Below are 20683 nucleotides of genomic sequence, written 5' to 3'. Positions count from 1 at the left end.
CCCTACAAAACCACTGGGGATCCTCTGTTCTTTTCTTAACCCTCTCTAGAAGGGACTCTAAATCCTAGACTTATGCAAATCCCACACACAGGTATTTTTTCCCCTCCTGTTCCACTTTTCTGCCCACATGTTTACAAAACACCGTGTACTTGAGAGGTAAGCTGCTAAAGAAGGAAACTTCTGGCAGAGCTGCCTTGCTCTTGTTATTTCTTCAACTGACTGCAAGTGAACAGTAGCTTATCCTGTCTAACACAGTCGATTCTCTCCCAGGATCCACAGCTTGCCACCTTCCTTACGCCAGCTAAACTTTACCCTAAGTCAGGGAAGCTGAAGGCCACATGGGCCATAGCCCTATGGACCCTGTAACTTCCTTTCAGCCTCAGCCTCCCATCAACAAAATGGGTATAGCAGTTCTGGCCTGCCTTACATGGTGGTTGTAAGGATTGTGCAATCACTCATGCAGAGATTTTTATACCACTTTTCAACAAAAGTTCCCAAAGCGCTTTACATAGATATAACAGCAAATAAATGGGTTTTCTGGAAATTTTTGAATTGGAAAATCCCAGGCACATTTTACCTTCATTTGCATACAATGTTCTTTTAATTTTCTCTCTCAAAAAATTACAATACAAATTTTCCTGATGCCATAAATAGTTTATCTGTTTTGCCACATTGTTTGATCTGTTTATACAGTGAAAACAAACACAAAAAATCCACCTCCACCATGTTAATTTTCAAGTAACCCAAGCAAAAATCTTAGAAATAGAAACTATCTATTTATTTATTTGTTCGATTTGTATACTGCTTTTCATTAAAATCTCAAAGTGGTTTACAATATAATTAAAAGAATACATAATTAAAATACAAAGGTACAGATGTTCTCAAAGTGGTTTACAATATAATTAATTAATTAAACATAATTAAAATATAAAAGTTCAGATAATATAAATATAAAAAATAACTATTTAAAAAGCAATAACCCATCAAAAACAATAATGCATAAAACACAAAGTAGCAGCAGTAAAAACAATACTCCATGGAAAAATAAAGTATGGGGGGAAATGTCCAGTTTCTCCAAGATTTCCTGAGAGACTCCAAGCCTTTGCATGCATATAAAGTGCTCTGAATGCTCAAAATGCTGCGCATATGATGATGATTATAAGCAAGTGTTGGGCAGCCCCCTTGGCTTACTCACAACACAAGCACCACTAACCTCTAGGAGTGCTTGGGATGGCAGCATCTACTGTAGAAGCAAAAGCACAAACTCTTGGTCAGGGCCATGAGGGAGTATCGTCTTGAGGAATCAGAATAATCTTCCTGGTTAGTCTCCAAAAACTCAGCTTTCTGTTTCTTGTTAGGTCCTCTGCACTTCTTGGATACGGATTCACAAAACGTCACCCCCGCATATGGAACATGCTTAGCATTTTTCTGTGGCCTTAAGGAATAAGCTATTGGGAAGCTTTAATTGCGTTTCCAGAGAACGTGTGCAAATGGTTCCACCAGTTAATATCACCTTACTGTTTCTTGCAGAAGTAATGTAACATTTTATGCAAGTTCTCTGGATTGCATAGACATGTCATGCAAGAAGCAAGTCATGATAGTGAATGTTATAGCTTCCAACACACACACCACTTGATCTCAGATCTGGGTTAAACTAATTCCTCTGACATCCTGTTTGCTTTTGGAAAGACTTGTTTTGGTCACTAGTGTGCATCCCCCAGAGTTGCAACTGGCGCTAATTTGACCTCTACATCAAATGCTTGCAGCCACCTACATCTCTGCATCTCTTTAAAAGCAGGATGCAGCCTTAGTCCATGAAGGAGCCTTTTCATTTGTTTGCAGATTGCTGTTATTCAGCTGGGTATCTTGGTTCAAACTTGTACTTGGTTCATTGTTTTGCAGGGAATTCATATTTTTGACTTCCTGATCAATTCTGCAGCGTGCAAAATGAGCTTTCTAGTTTTAAATACTCCATACGTCTAAAGCAGATGCAGGATTGAGTCGCATTTGTGGAGTGACCCCTTTCTGGTAGCACTGTCGCAATGCAAATATATTTGACCCCTTGTCAAAATAGCCATGTTGCAGTATCTCCCGTAGTGTTTTTATTGTCCAGAAGGAGCCACAGGGCTGTGTCTAGAGAGGATTGGGGAAGGCTTCTCTAGAGCTGCAGCATGGAATTAATTCAAGACAAGGCAACAGCTGCGGGTGACAGTTTAAAGTTGCTGAATGAGTGTTGTAGCCAGCATTTATCATTGACTTCAGATGGGATTAAGCACTTTGAGGTGATTGTTCTTGGGTGCAGCCTCGGGGAGGATTATTGCCATGACAGAATGAGTTGCCATGGAGAGGACAAACACTCTTCCTTCTGCAGTGTTCAATTAGAGGGAAGAGTAAAATTGGTGACAAGGACACACTCTACCTTGTTCCATTTGCAGAATACCTTGAGTTGATCATAAACCTCTGATCAGCTGGTGAAGAGGCATTTTCTCCACTTAAATCAAAGGTCGTGGAAAGATCTTTATCATCCTTTCTCTTTGCATTTGCCTTGCTTCTGTTTTGGATTCTCAGACACACACACCCCTGAAAATTTCAGTGCAGTTTTTTAAGAGCGTCATTCACCTAATTGCTTTATAAAACTGAGCTGCTCCTAGGAACCCAGAGCATATATTAAGATTATAAACTCGTAGCCATCTTTTAAAACAAGTGTTATGGGGGAGGAAATGTTTAACATGTGCAATTGCAGATGTGTGTCTGCAATACAGTTGCTGCAACTGTATAAAACCACCCAGAGCTGCAACTCGACCTATGCTTTCCTTCCCTCGTCAGGCTCTCCTCTCAGCCTGAGAAGGCATGTACAAAACTGAGAAGAAAGGGGTTGGGTAGAGATCTTTCTCTCCTCCCGCTTCAGTCACCTCTAGGAAACATTTGAGTGTAACCATCCAAGTTATTCCCATGGCTAGAATGGCCATCTCTACCTTACCTTCTTATTGATAAAATGGGTATTGATAACCCACCTGCCTCAGGATTGTTATAAGGCCGAATAAGAAGGAATCATCCTTGCTGAGGCTAATGGGGTAAGGTGATGTTAGGAAAGGCGAGAAAGTAATAAAGGCTAGAAGATGAAGCAAGTGTCTTGGAGGCTGAGAAGAAGCAAAGGCCGCTTCTGGAGAAGGAGAGAAACTGATGGCTGGACTTGGGGTGAGAGTAGAGATTGAATGGAACATTTTTGGATGAAGGGGGTGAGCTCGGAGTTCAGGGCGCTACAGGAAATGCACTTCATGGCAAGCGATGGCATCAGGTCAAGTGTTGTCCAGAAGGTTGCTGGTCTTATTTGGCCAAACTTTGGGGCTCTCAAAGCTTTGTCTTAGCCTGGTGCCTCAGGTCAAGCACTGGGTGGTCTGAGCCTTTTCAAGTGGAACTAACACACGGACAATGATTTCCCATTTTGGCTCTCATTCCAGCTATGAAAACAAGCTGCTCAATGGAAATGGGACCACATGGACTCACAATGGATAATTCATAACTTTCCCTTACAATATAGTCAGATTCAAAACACTGTCATAACCTACATGCTTTATCCTGCCCACTCTAAACTAGTGCAAATAAAAAGAGACCTGGGGAAGTGGGAGGTGGGGGCTTTTATAGGCCTCCAGGAGAAGAGGTCTAGAACTGTGGACTTCTGCCCCCGCCCCCCAGCTGTGTCTATACCAAGAGCAGGTTTGAATAATGCTATGCTAGCAAGTCCTCCATAACATATGTATCCTTAACTGTAACTGTCGTGTAGCATGTGTGATGGTTTTTAGTTGTATAACTGTTGAGGTCTTTCTCTTATAGTTGCTGCAGCCCAAGCATTAGCAGATGAAAGAAGAAACCAAAGTGGAATGAGTGCTAGTCCAGTGCCGTCTGCAATAACCATAAAGTCAGCAACTAAACCAGGTAGAATCTTCGCTTACCATACACAGTCTTCATTCCTGTGATGTCTTTGGTGGCAGATCTCTGCACTTGCTCCATCTTGAATTCATCCCCCTATGCTCCTTTTAGAGAAGAGAGATTTTAACCTGCTCTATCTACTGTGGATCTTTTAGTTGCACATTCCCAAAGGGCCTCATCTTAGCATCTTTCAGAAGCTGAATAAGGATTGGTTTATTCTTGTTGGCGGGGCAAACCAGTGAAGAAGGGACCGTGTCTCTGCTTTGTAACACAGGAAATGGTCTCACTGGGGTGTGTGTGATTTTTCATAACCGATGTGTAAAATACATTTCAACAACTTATAGAAGAATTTCTATGCCATGTATGGAGCCAGCGTGGTGTAGTGGTTAGAGTGCTGGACTACGACCAGGGGAGACCCAAGTTCAAATCCCCACTTAGCCATGATACTAGTTGGGTGACTCTGGGCCAGTCACTTCTCTCTCAGCCTAACCTACTTCACAGGGTTGTGAGGAGAAACTGAATTATGTAGTACACCGCTCTGGGCTCCTTGGAGGAAGAGCGGGCTATAAATGTAAATAATAATTCTTCAGTCAAAATACTTGCAGCGGGCTGACAGGTTAAAACAAGACAATACAAAATATGCACATCAGGAAGCAAAGGAAGAAATGCTTCCTGCCGTGTGTAAGGATGGCCAGGTACACTGACGTGACCATTCTCATGTTACAAAACATTCATCCTGTCATCTTTTGCAAATCAGTTTGGTTTGGTTCATTCCTCAGCGCCAGCTCTGCTTACCAGAAGTGGCCCATTAGTCAGTCCTTCAGGAATTGCCAAGAGGGATTAGCGATTCCATGTGATAAGCACCAGCTCTGCTTACCTTAGGACCAGTTCCTAACTTCTGGTCAATCCTTATACATGACTGTAGTGGAGCTACAAGAATGAACATGTGTTGTGGGAAGTGGGTGTTTTGCTTCTCCGAAAACCTCAGATTTGTACACAGTTTGCATTTCATGTCCTTTGCAGTGATAGACGGCTCCATTCTGAAATCAGAAGAGAGGCAAAGGTTAGCCAGAGAGCGAAGAGAAGAGCGAGAGAAGCTGAATGGTAAGGCTATATTTCATCGTACAAAAGGCATATTTAATGCCTGTGATACCAAACAAGGCCTGTTTGTTTTATCTGTATGTGTGGGTGTGGCATACAGTCAAGAACTTAGTGCAAGATCTCAGGTGCTCACTTTTTAAAAATGTAAACTTCTGGCCATGCTCTGTGCAGAGAGAAACCTTAGAAATGTGTAAGAAGCGTCTCCTGGAAGGCTTGGACACCAGACATGGGTCTCGGGAGGATCTTTGTTATTGGCAGAGAAGCCAGCACGAGACCCTATATGACCAGTGGTGATATCTGGGGATGTTTCACTCTTCTGTATTGTTGAAATATGCAGCTGTCAAGGAATTGCAGATACTTGACAAGGAGAGGAAAGCCAAACTCCAGTATGAGAAGCAGATGGAAGAGAAGCAGAGGAGGCTGAGGGAGCAGAAGCTGAAAGAGCAGCAGAGAAGAGCGGCAGTCGAGGAGAAGAGGAAACAGAAGATTGTGGAGGAGAAGGTAGTGTTGTGGCCGCAAGATTTTGCCGTGGGGATGCCACTTCTGCTGTTTCTCTGTTGCATTGAGATTTAAACTTGGATAGCTAAATGGTACATGACAACATCTCGGGTGTAGTCAAGACCCTCCAAATCCTCAGTCACCACAGTCACTTCCTCCCTCTATCCTGTCTTGATTCAAGCCGTGGTCAGTGGCTTGTCTTTTTGAAGACCTGTTTCGTTTTGCTAAAGCTGCTTGCGCACATTTTTAACAAGGGGCAACAGCTTTGCTCTGACTAAACTACCCAGTTTATACAAAGCAAACATGGCTTCACTTTCTGGAATGGGGTGGGTGGGTGGGTGGGTGGGTGTAAAATGACTAACAGATATAGGTTTTGTCTATGTTGTTAGTCATCTTTTAAATCAGACACTCTCTCCAGCCAGTGTTCCCTCTAACAAGGTTTCCCAGATGTTGTTGACTACAACTCCCAAAATCCCCAGCTGCAATGGCAGACACACTCTCTCCAGCTACTTCCTTTGGCATTTTCCACTGTTTTCTGGCTGGATCATCTGACTTCTCTGGTCTCTGGAGACTTGTTTGGTCATAGATTATTCTTCCCATCACAGTTTTGCCAGCCCCTCCCTATGCTTTTTCTCACGTACATAGGCTTTATCCTGTTCTTCTTATGCATCTGTTTGTACAGCTTTTCAGTTAAGTAATGAAGGTGGGGCCATTTTCACTTGTGGGATGTAAACTTCTACTGATTGAGGTAACTGGACCGCAGATGTATTTGGTTGGTGAATAACCTGTTGGATGACTTGCACTGTGAGAAAACTAGCACCGTTTTGGTCTGATTGATATTTCCATTTGTACTGACTTTCTCCTATGTGGAGAATTGTTTAATGTGTCAAGACCCAGAATTGTGCTAGCGTGACCCATTTTGTCTAAGAAAACACTAGCCCAACCAGGGTAGAGAAATTGGAGGACCGTGTATGAGACACTTTTTGTAACTTGCCAAATTCCAACTGAGACAGGGCTCCTGTGCCATCACTGAATTATGTACCAAAGAGACAATTTGCCAACCAGTTAAAGGCACAAAATGCATCCTCTGCAAAATCTGGCTATTGGCTCTGATTCTCTTTGCATGTGGCAGTGACCCATCAGAACCTGTGGTGCACAGCTGCCATATTCCATCATGAATGGAAGCTTACTGTAAACTCTGCTTGTGGTTGGAATGATTGATGCTTTAGCCATTCTGTGTTCCCTCCCTCACCACATTCTTTCCTGCTTTACTTATAAGACTCTTGGGGTTCACTGTTTTGTAGGATCCATTCAGAACTGCGCTTGGGGATTCTGAATATCTTTTAATCATGCATTTTAATCTTTAAAATCCCCAAATTCACATGCCAACAATATCCTGCTCTCCACCTTCCTTATCTTGAAGCAGATGAGCTAGTATGTAGTGCCAGAAATCACACACACACACACACACACACACACACACACACACACACACACAGAGTTTGTTAATCACCCGGGCCTTTTGCCCACAACAGTAGTACCAGCACAGATTAGAGCTAATGCAATTTTATTAACCAGGTTGTGACTAATCAGTGCCTGCAGTCTTCACGTGTTTTCCTTTTGAATCCTAATTAGTTACTTAATGTAGAGAAACAGGCCTTTTGTTAACAGTAAACTCCTTGGAGAAGAAATTCTCCACTTGTTTTTCACAGAGCTGTGTGCACAACAGCAGTCGACGCTATTGAAGCCCAGACAGGGGTGGGTGTGTATAATCTTTTTTTTAAAATTAACAGGAGCATTATGAAGCAGTGGTGCACCGTACCTTAGAGCGGAGCCAGCGGCTAGACACCAGGCAGAAGAGATGGTCTTGGGGTGGCTCCGTAACGGATTCAGACAGCAAGACAGGTAGGTTTTGCTGGCCTGCTGTGTGAAAGAACAAACACTTGTCAGTAGGGTGGTGTGTTTGATGTACAAGTAAAGGTGTTCAAAATAGTTAGTAGATAAAGTCAATTGGAAGTTTAGCTTCCATCAGGCTGGTTTGGACAATACCTTACCAACCATGCAATTAGAAAGGGGAAGAACTGAGAATGTGCCCATTGGGGCATCCTGACACCCTCCCAGCACACCCTTTTATCACTTGAGGTGGGGCAAAGCAGCCATTTGGGCAAAAAGTTCCTCCCCACACAATAAAGGGATATGCCGGGAAAGCGTTAGGATGTCCTGATGGGTGCACTCTCAACACGCCTCCTTTCTAATTGTGTGGGCCTGAAGGTGTCATCCAAATGGGGCGTATCCTGTTGATGATCAACTATTATTGGGCAAAGAGAAATGCACACCTCTTCCTCTTTTCCATGGAAATAAAAAAATCTATCTCATAGAGACCTTGCAACTCTCTAAAATAGTCATGTGGATTAGAGCTCCTTGGTGTGGGCAGGAGACTTGTGGTATGGCCCAAGCTGCCTATCTTAAAACCTATTAAGCTTCAGGCTATAGGGTAACACAAGACTCTTGACAGGTTGTGCTTGTAGCATGGCTGGAATGGTTAGGCTTGAAGTAAGTGAGGATTTTCAGAGATATTTCCTGGTGATTGACACTGAAAGAGTCTCTTGCTTTCCCAGTCAGCATAAATACTTAAGGGGAAGTAAACTTCTTTAATCTACATTTTGATTCCATTTCTGGTTGGAATGGTATATTTGTAAGGATAGAGGGCCTAGTTAAGGGAATTTGGACAAATAAAGTAATCTCCTTGCACAGGGATTTTTTTTAAAAAAATTGTCAATTACTTTGACAAGCAATTGAGTTGTGTAGCCAACTGTAGTTGGCTACAGTTGTCAATTACTTAAGGATTGTTCATGAATCCTGAGATTACCCCCTGATTTTGTGATGCTTCTTTGTCTCCTGACTTCTGTCATACTTATTTCATCATAGTGATTTTAGTCTAAACTTTTTTCTACAGAGCCACCATCTACAGCTGAAGGTGGGTCCAGTGGAAGTGGTCTGTCTGCTTTCTCTTATTTTAAACTAACCACCTGTGTTGGCATTCTCATGCTTACTGGCTAGATTTAAGCAATGTCACCTTTATGTTGGACTGCATTGCTTAAGTACCTGCTTTAATTTGTACATGGCCATTTCCCTTCCAACCAGCCAATTGTCTGAACACAGCTGTCTGTCTTCTTAAGGACTTGAGAATTCATGGGACCTGGTTGCATGAGCTGAAGATAACCATAGAGATGGCAGCTTGAAACATAATCTGGTGTTTGGTGCAATGTGGTCTAGATGCCACTGCACCATAAAAAAAATCCTCCCCTATCCACTTATCCATCCATCCAACCAGCCAGTCCTTTATTTCTGTGAACTGAATCTGGCATATCCTGGATTACCTTGAGAAATACATACACTTAAGAATTATATCTATGCTCTAAGCATCCATACAAGTATAGTGTATGAACTATAATGTTCTGTATGGAAAGATGCTCCCTGAAAATGTGTTTGGAGTTTCTGTATCTTCTCTCTAGATAGATAGAATTCTGTTGTTTGCCCACACTTCATGGATTTAGGAGCACACCTGTATCTTTCAAAGAAAAATTGAGACGTTCCTTGATTAGTCCATAGAGAGTCTAGTTTCCGTGGGAAGGCTAAGCACTCAGATGCTTCTTTATTTTCATAGCTTTTAAGTGGCAGCATTTTAAACTGTTCCAGATGTAGGGATTACATGGCCATTGAGCCATATCTTGACCCTGCTGCTGCTGTTTGGTGACACACACCAGAGCAATTATTCAAGAGAGATCTGGGGAAGGGTTAGCTGGCTGCATGTAGCCCTCAGACCTAATGCTACCTATCCCAATCAATGAAAACAGAATCATCCTTGCAATTCAGAACCTGAAAGATAAAGATGTTGCTGCCCTGCTCTGTGTGTGTGTGTACCCTGGAATTCTCCCTGGATGAGAGAATAGGTGACGTTGCTTTTAGGGTTTGTTGGCCAGTCCCAGAGTGATGCCCTAACTTATCTGTTGATTGTTTGATAACTCCAGTGCTTTCCTTTCTCAAGTTTGTGCCCAGAGCTGTCTTTCTAAGGATGCTGTCTCAGAAAATCCACTCTTGTACATATTCCAGACCACAAATTTCTTAAATTCTATATGATTATTATTAATTTTATTTATTTATTTACACTTATATCCCGCTTTTTCCTCCGAGATGCTCAGGGTTATGTTTATCCTCACAACAACCTTGTGAGGTGGGTTATGCTGAGAGATACGTGACTGGCCCAGAGTCACCCAGTAAGTTTCATGGTTGAATGGGGGTTTGAACTTGGGTCTTCCCGGTCCTAGTCCAACACTCTTAACCACTGCGCTATGCTGGTGTAGATTTTTAGATTAGGAGAAATACAGTGTTTCCTTGAAAGAAATTCAAAGGAGGTTTTACTGCAGGCTCCATAAAAACTTCCTTTCAGGAACTACTACAGTGATTCCTGTTCCCGACAGCCCCTTCTGCTAAGAACATGAGCCTTTCCGCCTGTGCTGCAGTGAAAGATCTTTTTATGTTCTTGTGCGTGAATGATGGGCTTCTCAAGGTGTCTTGCATGTCCAATTTGCTGCAGGGCTAACTTACTTACTGCAGTGTCAGGTATAGTCCCAGATAAACTTCTGGACTATTCACATGCTACAGCGCTGCATAGAAGTGATTGGTTCTTGCTCTCTCCTGAATGTCGGAAATCTTGTAGTTTTATTTCCTCTCAACTTACATAACTTCAGTGGGAGGAGATGTCCAGTTCATGAAGTCCTGCCCGGGTGGACAGAATGAACTGGTGCCTACTGTAGGATCATCTGTATTGCCTGCCTAATACACAGTCATTCTAGAAGATGTCCCAGCAGTGCTCTTCAGTCATTTGTGTTGAAATATTCTCTCCCAAGATTTGAAATTATGTTGAACTATTCGGGATCAGTCGAGTTTCCTGCTTTAAAATGAGAGAAGTCCCATGCAAATGCATCTCAATTTGGCTGTGATAACGTGGACATTTTAAAGGGTGCCCCTTTAAAAGCAGAGTGGCTCATCTCCTTCAATCCGCTTTCCTCTTGGTATCTCTTCCAACAGATGGAACCAGTTGGGATAACAATGCAGCAGTCCTCATAGTCAAAATGCCCAGTTTCCCATTCAGACATATTATGTGGAACATAAGAACAGCCCTGCTGGATCAGACCCAAGGCCTATCTAGCCCAGCATCCTGTTTCACACAGTGGCCCACCAGATGCCGCTCGAAGCCACAGACAGGAGTTGAGGGCATGCCTGTTCTCCTGCTGTTACTCCCCTGCAACTGGTACTCAGAGGCATCCTGCCTTTGAGGCTAGAGGTGGCCTATAGCCCTCCGACTAGTAGCCGATGTTAGACCTCTCCTCCAAGTTACCCAAACCTCTCTTAAAGCCACCCAGGTGGTTGGCTGTCACCACATTTTGATTATGCCTTGTGTGAAAAAGTACTTTCATTTGTTGGTCCTAGATTTCCTGGCAATCGTTTTCATGGGATGACCCCTGGTTCTAGTGTTATGTGAGAGGGAGAAGAATTGCTCTCTATCCACTCTCCACACCATGCATGATTTTATAGACCTATATATATATAATCTGCATTAGTTGCATCCAGAGGGTGTGTGTATAATAAACGGGGAAAATCTGTCAGGGAGCTGCCTTGGCCATTCTTGTGTGGTTTACTGACTAATGTGTTAACAGCATTGTCATTAATATTTCTTGCATTCTTCAGCAATATGTATTTAAGTAATCATGTTGTGCACAATTCCAGACTTCTGTTCTGTCGCATTGTGGTGCTTGCAGCATGACCAGCTATTTACTTCTCACTAAAAGAAGGTGTTTTAACAGAGATGAATATATCGTTCAGACTCGTTACTGATGTTCACATTGTGTTATATGTTGAGTGGGCACCAGTGTTATCTGTGTGAAGTGGATCTTCTGGGATTACTTTTGTGTGGTTTGAGGGCAATACTATATGCTCTTATATACAGGCTGCAATCCACATCTGTGCTTCCTGAACAAACAGCCATGGAAACACATCCGGTTATTTATATAACTTTAAAATATATATATATTGAGTGCTAGGTCTGAAAAACATGAAATGATTTCTGCTGCAGACTTTTGTGGGTGTTGCCTAACTCCAGTTCTAGTTTCAGCTTATCGCCCTGTAAAGATCATTTCACCTAGAAAGGAGGAGAACCTTGAGTGCCACATCAGAAAAGCTGTGATTTGTGTAGCATATTTATTAATCTGTTAGATGCTGACTGTACTAACTACAGTTCACCATGCCTGATAATTTCAGGATGTTATACTTAAGCTTCCAAGGAGAACTCTACAGAAACGGGGAATGACCAGCCAGAAGTGGAGCCAAATGCTAAAGTAATAATTTCTTTTTTCAGCTAGCAAGCGTTCCACTTCCACCGCAAACCTCAAGCAAGCAGAAACGGTTATCAATAAGCGCCTCTCGTCTTCTGCGGCACTTCTTAATTCTCCAAGCAAGAGTAAGTGTGGGCTTGCAAAGTCGTTCAAGGCAGTGCTTTTCTTCCTTTATAACCTCTCCGTGATGTTTAGTCTCTTAAAATGTGTTTTACCCATTTTGTTGATCTAGTGGACTGTACACGTCTCCAACCCAGTGGTTGCTGGATGTGATGTCTCTTAGAACAGAAGAGTCATGGTAAACACTTCGCAGCCCCTCGACTTGGTTCTGGGATTCAGAAAGCTGAATTGTGGCACGCGTTTTAATGCTTCCTCCTTCATACTAACCCTTCAGGATTTGCATGCTTTCAATCGCAAGCACTTCACTTTGATCCACAGCTAAATGGCCAGCTTTCTGAAACGTGGTGGTAATCTTTTCTTCCCTAAGTTGCATTTGAGTTCTTACTGTCTGCAGCAGGTGGGAGGGCCAGTGCCATTGCTCCTTGGAGAAAGGTATGGATTCTTTTCCTGTGGTGCACAAAGTAGAGAGCTGTTCTGCCAGGGCAGGTTTTATTCATAACCTGCCCAAGTAACATACCCCTGTCTGTACATGGTTCTTCCATGATATGCAGGTGGCCCTTGTTTGCAGGTGTTCCGTTCTCACCTATAACCGCAAGTGTGTGTACAGAGAGAGAGAGAGAGAACCAAAAAAATGGAAGTGGGGGGAGAAATAAGAAATGAACAGTACTTTTCTCTCCATGGCTCCAGGCCTCCAGAAATGCCTCCGAAAACTCCCAAATCAGCTGAATCTTTGGCAAATATTAACACACACACCCAAAAATGTGTTTTAACAGAAAAAGCCTCAAAATGGCTCCCTGTTGTAAAATGGCGGGCAAAAGTTACACCGAGGTCATTTCCAGTCACTCAGCAATTGCAAATAGGCGAATTTTTGGCCTATTTTTATACCATGGATAAAGAAAGCAGCTCCCTAAGACCTGCCTGCAGATAGTTGAAACCGTGGGTGCCAGGACCCTGCGGGTAACGAGGGCCATTTGTACCAGGTTTTTCTGTCAGAGAGAGATTCCCTCAGCTGTTCATAGCAAATGACCTTCAGTGGATAGAAACGTATGTTTCTGCAAAGGTAGGAAATGTGTAACTTGCCTGTCCTGACTCTGGCCTAGTTCTCACGAGTGGCAGATGAGGTAGTAAACCCCCCATGCCTGGGCTGTACCACTTCATGCTACAGTTGTGTCCTTGTACGATTATGGACCACTGTGCAAAACAGGATGCTTTACTAGATGGGCCTTGGGCCTGATGTGTGGAAGAGCGTTCCATCATGAGTTCTCATTCCTCATCATGGGCTTACCATTTCATCGGTGATTTGTGAGAACGAGACCACTACCTCCTTAAATAACACATTATTTTAAGTGGCAAACTGTACTTGCATGTGTAACTGCATAACTTCGTCATTCTCTGCATTAATTAAGTAGATAATTTAAGTAGCAGTTGTGTCAGAGGAAGATAAAATATGCTGTTGGGTCATTGGTGACTCCTGGCGACCACAGAGCCCGGTGGTTGTCTTTGGTAGAATACAGGAGGGGCTTACCATTGCCATCTCCCACACAATATGAAATGATGCCTTTCAGCATCTTCCTTTATCACTGCTTCCCGATATAGGTGTTTGCCATAGTCTGGGAAACATACCAGTGGGGATTTGAACCGGGAGCCTCTGGCTTGCTAGTCAAGTCATTTCCCGAGCTGTGCCATTAGGTAGTTTGTGTCAGGGTACAAGTCAGATAAAAACATTTCAAACGAAGAAATTTATTTTGCAAGATCTGAAATCCCTGCTTAATCATTGAAAAATACAACTGTGTGTGCCCGTGCGCATGCGTGTGCACACAACTCTTTGTGCACTTGTCGTAATTGCTTTGAGTCCAACAGTGCTCAGTCTGGGCTTGGAAATCAGCTTTTCATTAGTGGGACAAGTGTCTTCATTTGTGAAGCACAGGATTTTCAAAGCTTTCAGCATATAGTGTTTACATCAGCCATCATTGCCAATTGAGGAAAACAGTTTGCATAGTTGAGGACTTGCAGTCTCAGAAATAATTGCTCTGAATGAATCAAGGATATGTTTCCTGTTTTCAGCTCCACGGGGCTTTGTATGGATTGCAACTCAAATTGGACAGGATGATTTTTCTTAGTAAATCATAACACTGGGACGGATTGATTGATTGCACATGGAAATGTATGCAGACTTCACCACGGCCCGAATTTTTCCTTGCAGGCACCACTAAAAGAAGTGCTTCATTAAACAGACTGAATAACAAAGCTCCTGTGAATTCTGAGCAGCCAGTGCCCAAAGGTGTACAGGTGGAACAGAAAGGTGCAGCAAACAGACTTCTTGGAAAAATAAGGGGGGGGGGATATTTGCTAATGAAAACTGACTTCTTAAAGGTTTTGTTAATAAGAACTTTAAATCTGAACAGTGTTCTTGTTGTCTGCAGTGACGTATAAGGCACAGGCCCACCAGGAAGTTCTCCTGCTCGTTAAGATGAATAGGGATTGTACAGAGTGTTTCATTTTGGTGGGGCTTTTCTAGGAGGATTTTAGCCATTGCCTCAGCTTTTTGCATTGTCAGCTGTGTACTGCTTCTACAGGGTGGATAAATATATATATATATATATATATATATATATATATATATATATATATATATATATAAAAATCTAAATCTGATTTTGCTTTAAATTGGATTATTAAATTCAATATTATTAAAAGTCCCTTTAAAAATCTACTTTAAAATTATATCTGAATATAATACAAACATACATATTAAAGTCTGCCATCTCTTAAAACTCTCTTAAAACTAAATCCATGGCCCCCTGTCTGTGTTAAAGCCTGTTTTTTCTGTGTGTTCTTGGTTTTCTAAGAGCAAACCAAGCGCAAAAAAGTGACTCCTGAGGTCAAGTGTTATACTGTAAATATGACACATATTTATACTGTAAATATTAGGTCATTTTAATGTATGTATTATATGAATATCTAAATCGAGGTTCTCAATCTTGGGTCCCCAGATGATGATGGACTACAACTCCCATCACCCTCAGATCCGGTTCTGGATGATGTATGCTCCTGGATAGTATGAAAGCTCTGTCCAGTTGCAAACACATGTTTTGATACAGCAACCAATTAGTATAAAACTTGCTCATTAAATAAGAGTTAGAAAGTTGAACATTGTTTAAATCACTGACTTAAACTGGTTTTTTTTTTCTTAGTGATTTAAATCACCCTATTTCTAAATCGGTCCACTCTGTAGCTCTGTAAAGCGGACTCCGCTTTAAAGTTTCTGCCTAGGAAATGAAACAAATACATTTCAGGGCAATATCTCTGCCTTGCTTGTTTGTTCCCAATTAGAGATGCTTTGATAGCCCCACACATCTGGGCACCTTGGTCCCTGGACTCCATGAACACACTTTGAAAATAATCCTTGTGTTTGGTATCTAGGAGGAGTGGAAAAGAAGAGGAGCTCGTCCTTGAGCCGAATGAGCAATAAACTTCAATCTTCTGAATTAGAAAATGTTCAAAATGAAGAAAAAACAGGTGGATAACTGTTTCTACAAGTAGCGCCCTCTAAAATTAATCTTTGACGGAGAGGGGAAATTGGACTAGGCTTGTTTTAACACTGGGGAGGCTGAACGGACTTACTAGTTAACTCAGGGGTTCTCAGACTTGAGCCCCCAAATGATGTTGGACTGCAGCTCCCACCATCTCTAGCCATATTGTAGCTTTGCTACTCTGCTTTTGAGTGGAGACCAGATCTTTTAAGGACATCCAACTGATCGTGGGGGAAACATGCCAGATTTGTATTATGCATTTAACAATGCAATATTGGTCAATGCTGTTGCATCGTGGTTCGTACTGTATACCTAAAACTTCTCTCTTCCTGTTTCCGAACTAAGTTCTCTTCACCCACAGTAGTTACCTAGACTTGTGTATCTTGGCTTTGTTTGGATGAAGCTGTCGCTGTCCAATAATTCTAACAATTCTCCCTTTCTAATCAAGTTTTATACTTCCTAAGAGCTGCTTGGCATCTTGGAGTACTCCATTGTAGTCTTTGCATATTAATCTAGCCGTTAAATTTGTGTAATAACTTCTGTGTGGGCAAGAAAGGCTTTGCTCTTAACTAACTGCTCTTTTGAAATTGCAAGGTCTCTCTGTCTTATGCCACGGACCTGGCTGTAAACCTTACGCCATGCTTGCATTTGCAGGAAGGAACACCACAAAACTAAATTGAATCTCTGTTCCAGCTTCATTTCATCTTCGCGTGTCCTTTCTTTCCGTGTGTCATTTGCTATCCCTAAAACAGTTACTAGAAGGCAAACAATGCAATCCTGTCAAATTGCATTATTTTACCCTGCTGTGCTGTTCCATTGCTCTCCTCCTTATACCAGACTCTCTCATATAAATGTGAAATTGTTTGGCGGTTATGGAAATGGCAGCTGAACCCCACCATATGATGTGGGCCACATTGTCCCGTGTGTCCCTACTCTTCCTCAAAGTGTTATAAGTGCGTCTATGGTATAAGCAGGCATCATCATCCGCACACCCAGTGCAAGTGGTGTGGGCTTGCAGTATGCTCTTCCTCTCTTCCCGACAATGTCCTTTCCTCCCCAAAATGTTACGACGTGAGCCACTTTCCCTTCCCGTGTACTGCTTGCTTCATTATTGGACTTTATGTTGAATCCTCTTTGGTTTGTTCCCACCATCCAGCTCGTCGTCCCCAGCTCATCCCTCTGGATAGCAACGTGATCAGCCGCCTGCTGGCCCCCACCCAGGCCTCCCTAGCTAGGAGTAAAAGTGCTGCCTCTCTGTCGGCTGATGGCAAAGATCCCTCAGGTAACAGGCATGCAGTCGAAATTCAGATGTGGCCAGCGCTTCCTCTTCCAGGCAGAACCAAAGCAAGCTCCAGTGTACCACAGGATAGTGAGCATTAATCTGGGTAAATCACATGCTTCCAGATGGTCATGTTCCGGTTTCTCCCAACATGAGTCTGGAAGCTGCTGTCGGGCAAAAGGTCAACTTTGCATGTTTGTTCTTGCAGCACCAAATGCTTGAGCTAGATAGCAGTAGCCTTGGCACGGCAGGATCTTCATGTACTGCAGACAGACCTTCGGATGCCGAGATTTAGGATCAGAGTTCCGTTCTCTCTAGAATGCTTCTCTAGGAAGATTCCTTGCTGAGTTGCCTTGTCAACTTACTTTTTTTTTTAATTCTTGCCAATCAGAAACTAACAGATTGTGTGTGGCACTTGCAGAGTTTTTGCGCTGGTTGAACCCTTTTTTTCTTGATGCCATACATGCTCTTAGCTGAGGCATCACCCCCAACACCTGTTTGCCTACCACATTGCATTCCAAAGTCTGCTACAACTTCTCCCTCTTTTTAAACAAAGGCCTACAAGGAATCCATCCTTCTGGCAGTGACAGAATTTCATCACTCTTAACTTCGCTTTCCTTTGTTCAGTCCTGATGCCTGCTGGCATTGGTGCTCCATGACCCCTGGGTCATCTGAATCCCCACTGAGTGAAATTGAAGTAGTAGCAATTATTATTTCAGAAGCACTTTCAAAACGAAGCACTGTGCAGTAAATTAAAGACAGGCCCTGCCCGCAGGCTTGCAGTCCTTCTACCTCAGCACAAGACACACATTTTCTTACGTACAAAATGCAAAACAAATAATCACCATGTTTATTATTACGGCCTTAGACCAACCTAAGTACAAAGCATTAAAAGCATATGAAAAGCACAAAGGTTTGCAAGGTATAAGAGGCATTAGTAGGCATCCCAAGACCTGAGGTTCCAGGAACCCAGAAGCTTGGAATTCCAGGGTCTGGTAAGAACTATCAAACCGTTAAAAACAAACAAAAACCCTTATGTAGCTGTGGAAGCTAAAAACCATAGAAGATGTAAGACTATAAAATCTATGTGGCTGTCTAAAAACTATAAAAGTTTATAAAAACTATAGCGCTGTAAAAACTGTAAAAGCACAAAAATTTAAAAACTACACAGTGAGACTGAATTCTTCAGTATAGCGTGATTTTGGAAGCTATAGTAGGATGTGGGGACAAAATCTGTTTTCACTAAAGTGCATGGATTCTCCCATTCAACTAAGCTAGAATAAAAAGCATTTTTTTGGCCGAATCGGAAGTTAAATATTGCTACCTGAGCTTAGGTTTGTGTGGGGAAAACACTTCATTTTTAGTTTTTCACCAGCCTGCTTCTTTCATACTCTCCTTTTTTGTGGTACTTTCTGTGAAGTGTGGTACAATTTGTGTTGGTGTCATGTCTCTCTCCATGATCTCTTGCACTGTAAAGTTCCTGTGGTGACTCTTGGTTGGGTTCCTAACAAGCACTGTCTTTTTCTTTCCTTCTCTCTTTGTCTCCTCCCCACCCCGACCCCCTCCTCTTCCCTTTCCCACTGGTGTTTCCTTGGTGGTGTGTTTTGTCTTGTCAAATTCCTAACTTTATAGAATCTCCCCTCTGTCCTCGTTCAGCTTCCAACAGCGCCATCTCCTCCCCAGTCCATGTTCCCAAAGTGCCTGTGCGCAGCCGCAGCATCGACAGGCTGAAGGCCTCCGACCCTTCGGAAAACGTTTCTCTGGAATCGGCACAGGTTGGTTGACCTCCGTTGTGTTCTACTAGAGCGGCTCCTGTTGTTTGATGCTGATGGGTCCCCAGGAGTTATGATAGGTGTACGACAGTTAATACTGCCGCCCCCACTCAGCAAAGTTGTGACTTTAGGAGTGATGGTTTTGCCATCATTAAAGCAACAGGCATGTTCCCAACACTTGTTTTATGTTTGTGCACTTGGTCTCTTGAACTGCAAATATCTGTTCAAGTTGAAGAGCTGTAAAGTAGAGTGTGCCGTCAAGTCGGTGTCGACTCCTGGTGACCACAGACCCTGTGGTTGTCTTTGGTAGAATACAGGAGGGGTTTACTATTGCCTCCTCCCCGCAGTATGAGATGATGCCTCCAGCATCTTCCTGTATCGCTGCTGCCCAATATAGGTGTTTCCCATAGTCTGGGAAACATAACAGTGGGGTTTCGAACCAGCAACCTCTGGCTTGGTAGTCAAGTCATTTCCCCACTGTGCCATTACTGATACACAAAGAGCACCCCAAAAGCAAATACAGGAGGACCTCGATATTTGCGGAGGTTCTGTTCCCAGCTACAACCGCGGATACGGAAATCACAAATATCGAGTCATTGGGGCTATGGGATTGCGGGGGTTAGTTTCCCAGTCTTCCAGCAAATGATAGAAAATCAGCCAAATTTGGAGTGGGGGGAGCTCCCTACCATGCTTTGCTGATCCCCTGAGTAGCACTGTGCCCTGAAATTTGCCTCCAAATCGGCTGAAAATTGCCAGGTGGTTTTTTTTAACTGAGCCATTTTGAGGCTCCTACACAAAAAAACGGTGGCCAGAAATGACCTCCAGTCATTTCCAGCCACCCCGACCCACGGATACGTGAGATTGGCGTGATTCCCCCCTTTTTTGTGTGTTATGCTGAGGTCGGGTGTCTTTTACCCAACCGCAGATACGTGAATCCACGGATAACGAATCCATGGATATCAGGGTCCTCCTGAATATATCTTTAATATGATGCTTTTACCTGTAATAGTTGATACATTTATATTTAGTATTAAAATTGTCTGAAATCACAAAACTACGTATGTTCCTATTGCATAAAAAGTAGGTATCATATGACCCATAAGTGAGCCAAATAAAATCCATTAGGTTCAGCTAAAAGACAATAAAATAAACTCTCTAAAGTGAGAAATCAGACCTCTACAAAGAGAACTATAAACATGTGGAATATATATTTTAAAATCCAAAAGGGTATAGCACCAGGAGTCTCAAGTTCCACTGGGGTTACCAAGTTACTCTGTCCATGGTGGAGCGAACTGTTCTTCACGTAGCTTGTCCTCTCTTGGTGAGACACAGCACCCGGAAGTAGTTATCCAACTTGAAATCCTATGCCACAGAGAGAGGAGACTTATAACTACAGCTCTGGTCGGATTATAGACACTAATGCTGAATGTTGTAAAACACTACATGAGAACATGTTTCGCCCATACTAGTGCCACTGATGAAGACCACCACCTTTGAAACATGTTTCAGTACACTTTCCTTGAGACCCTGCAAGTTTTTTTGCATATTCACAGCAAGTTGAAGAGCTAGCTTAATAAATAGTGGGACGTGAAGAGCAGTCTGTTTCCCAGATCATCTTAAACTGCAAATGTTGTCATTCATAGAGTTTCAGTTCTTGTCCTTGTAAATGTCTGAAATGGATTTAGCTCTACAAATCCCTCAATCCAGATACTCCAGGGTTTTATGCGATCAGGTGGAGACTGCGGCTGCAACTCTCTCTAGATTTGCTTTATCTCGCCATGGTTAGCCCCTCTGTTCAAGAGCAAGCTGTGGTTTTCAAAAGAAATTGCAGTGTGACTCTTGTCTTCTGTCTTTTTTGCTGGAGTCCTGTTCACATGTCAGAAAGTCCGGGCTTCCCATTATCTCTCTGTTCTTTCCCCAGAAAACCGAGGGCGCAAAGTCTGCTGCTGGGAGGCGTGCTCCGTCACCGTCGTTGTCTACTCCCAGGCGATCCCCCTCACCTGCCAACGTAGGGAAACACCCTTCGTCTCCAGCTGCAAGGTTTCTATCCATTTG

General features: G+C 42.8%; 1 protein-coding gene across 12 annotated transcripts in view; it reads left to right on the top strand.

Annotated features, from left to right (window-relative positions):
* MAP7D3 (MAP7 domain containing 3) overlaps positions 1–20683 on the top strand; it is a 47085-nt gene that overhangs the window by 10612 nt on the left and 15790 nt on the right. For 3 of the 12 annotated variants that reach the window (XM_053273808.1, XM_053273810.1, XM_053273817.1), the window contains exons 2-12: positions 3835–3936; positions 4954–5034; positions 5369–5532; positions 7323–7434; positions 8486–8506; positions 11948–12049; positions 14248–14346; positions 15468–15563; positions 16734–16859; positions 18489–18631; positions 20550–20668. In XM_053273808.1, the coding sequence (XP_053129783.1) occupies positions 3835–3936; positions 4954–5034; positions 5369–5532; positions 7323–7434; positions 8486–8506; positions 11948–12049; positions 14248–14346; positions 15468–15563; positions 16734–16859; positions 18489–18631; positions 20550–20668 (1165 nt within the window). The remainder of the gene's footprint in view (positions 1–3834; positions 3937–4953; positions 5035–5368; positions 5533–7322; positions 7435–8485; positions 8507–11947; positions 12050–14247; positions 14347–15467; positions 15564–16733; positions 16860–18488; positions 18632–20549; positions 20669–20683) is intronic. The other 9 variants (XM_053273811.1, XM_053273809.1, XM_053273812.1 and 6 more) reach the window with 9 other exon arrangements.

The sequence above is a fragment of the Hemicordylus capensis genome, chromosome 11 (assembly GCF_027244095.1).
Source record: "Hemicordylus capensis ecotype Gifberg chromosome 11, rHemCap1.1.pri, whole genome shotgun sequence".
NCBI lineage: Eukaryota > Metazoa > Chordata > Lepidosauria > Squamata > Cordylidae > Hemicordylus > Hemicordylus capensis.
The sequence above is the reverse complement of the archived record's forward strand: the minus strand, read 5'-3'. Positions and strand labels throughout refer to the sequence as shown.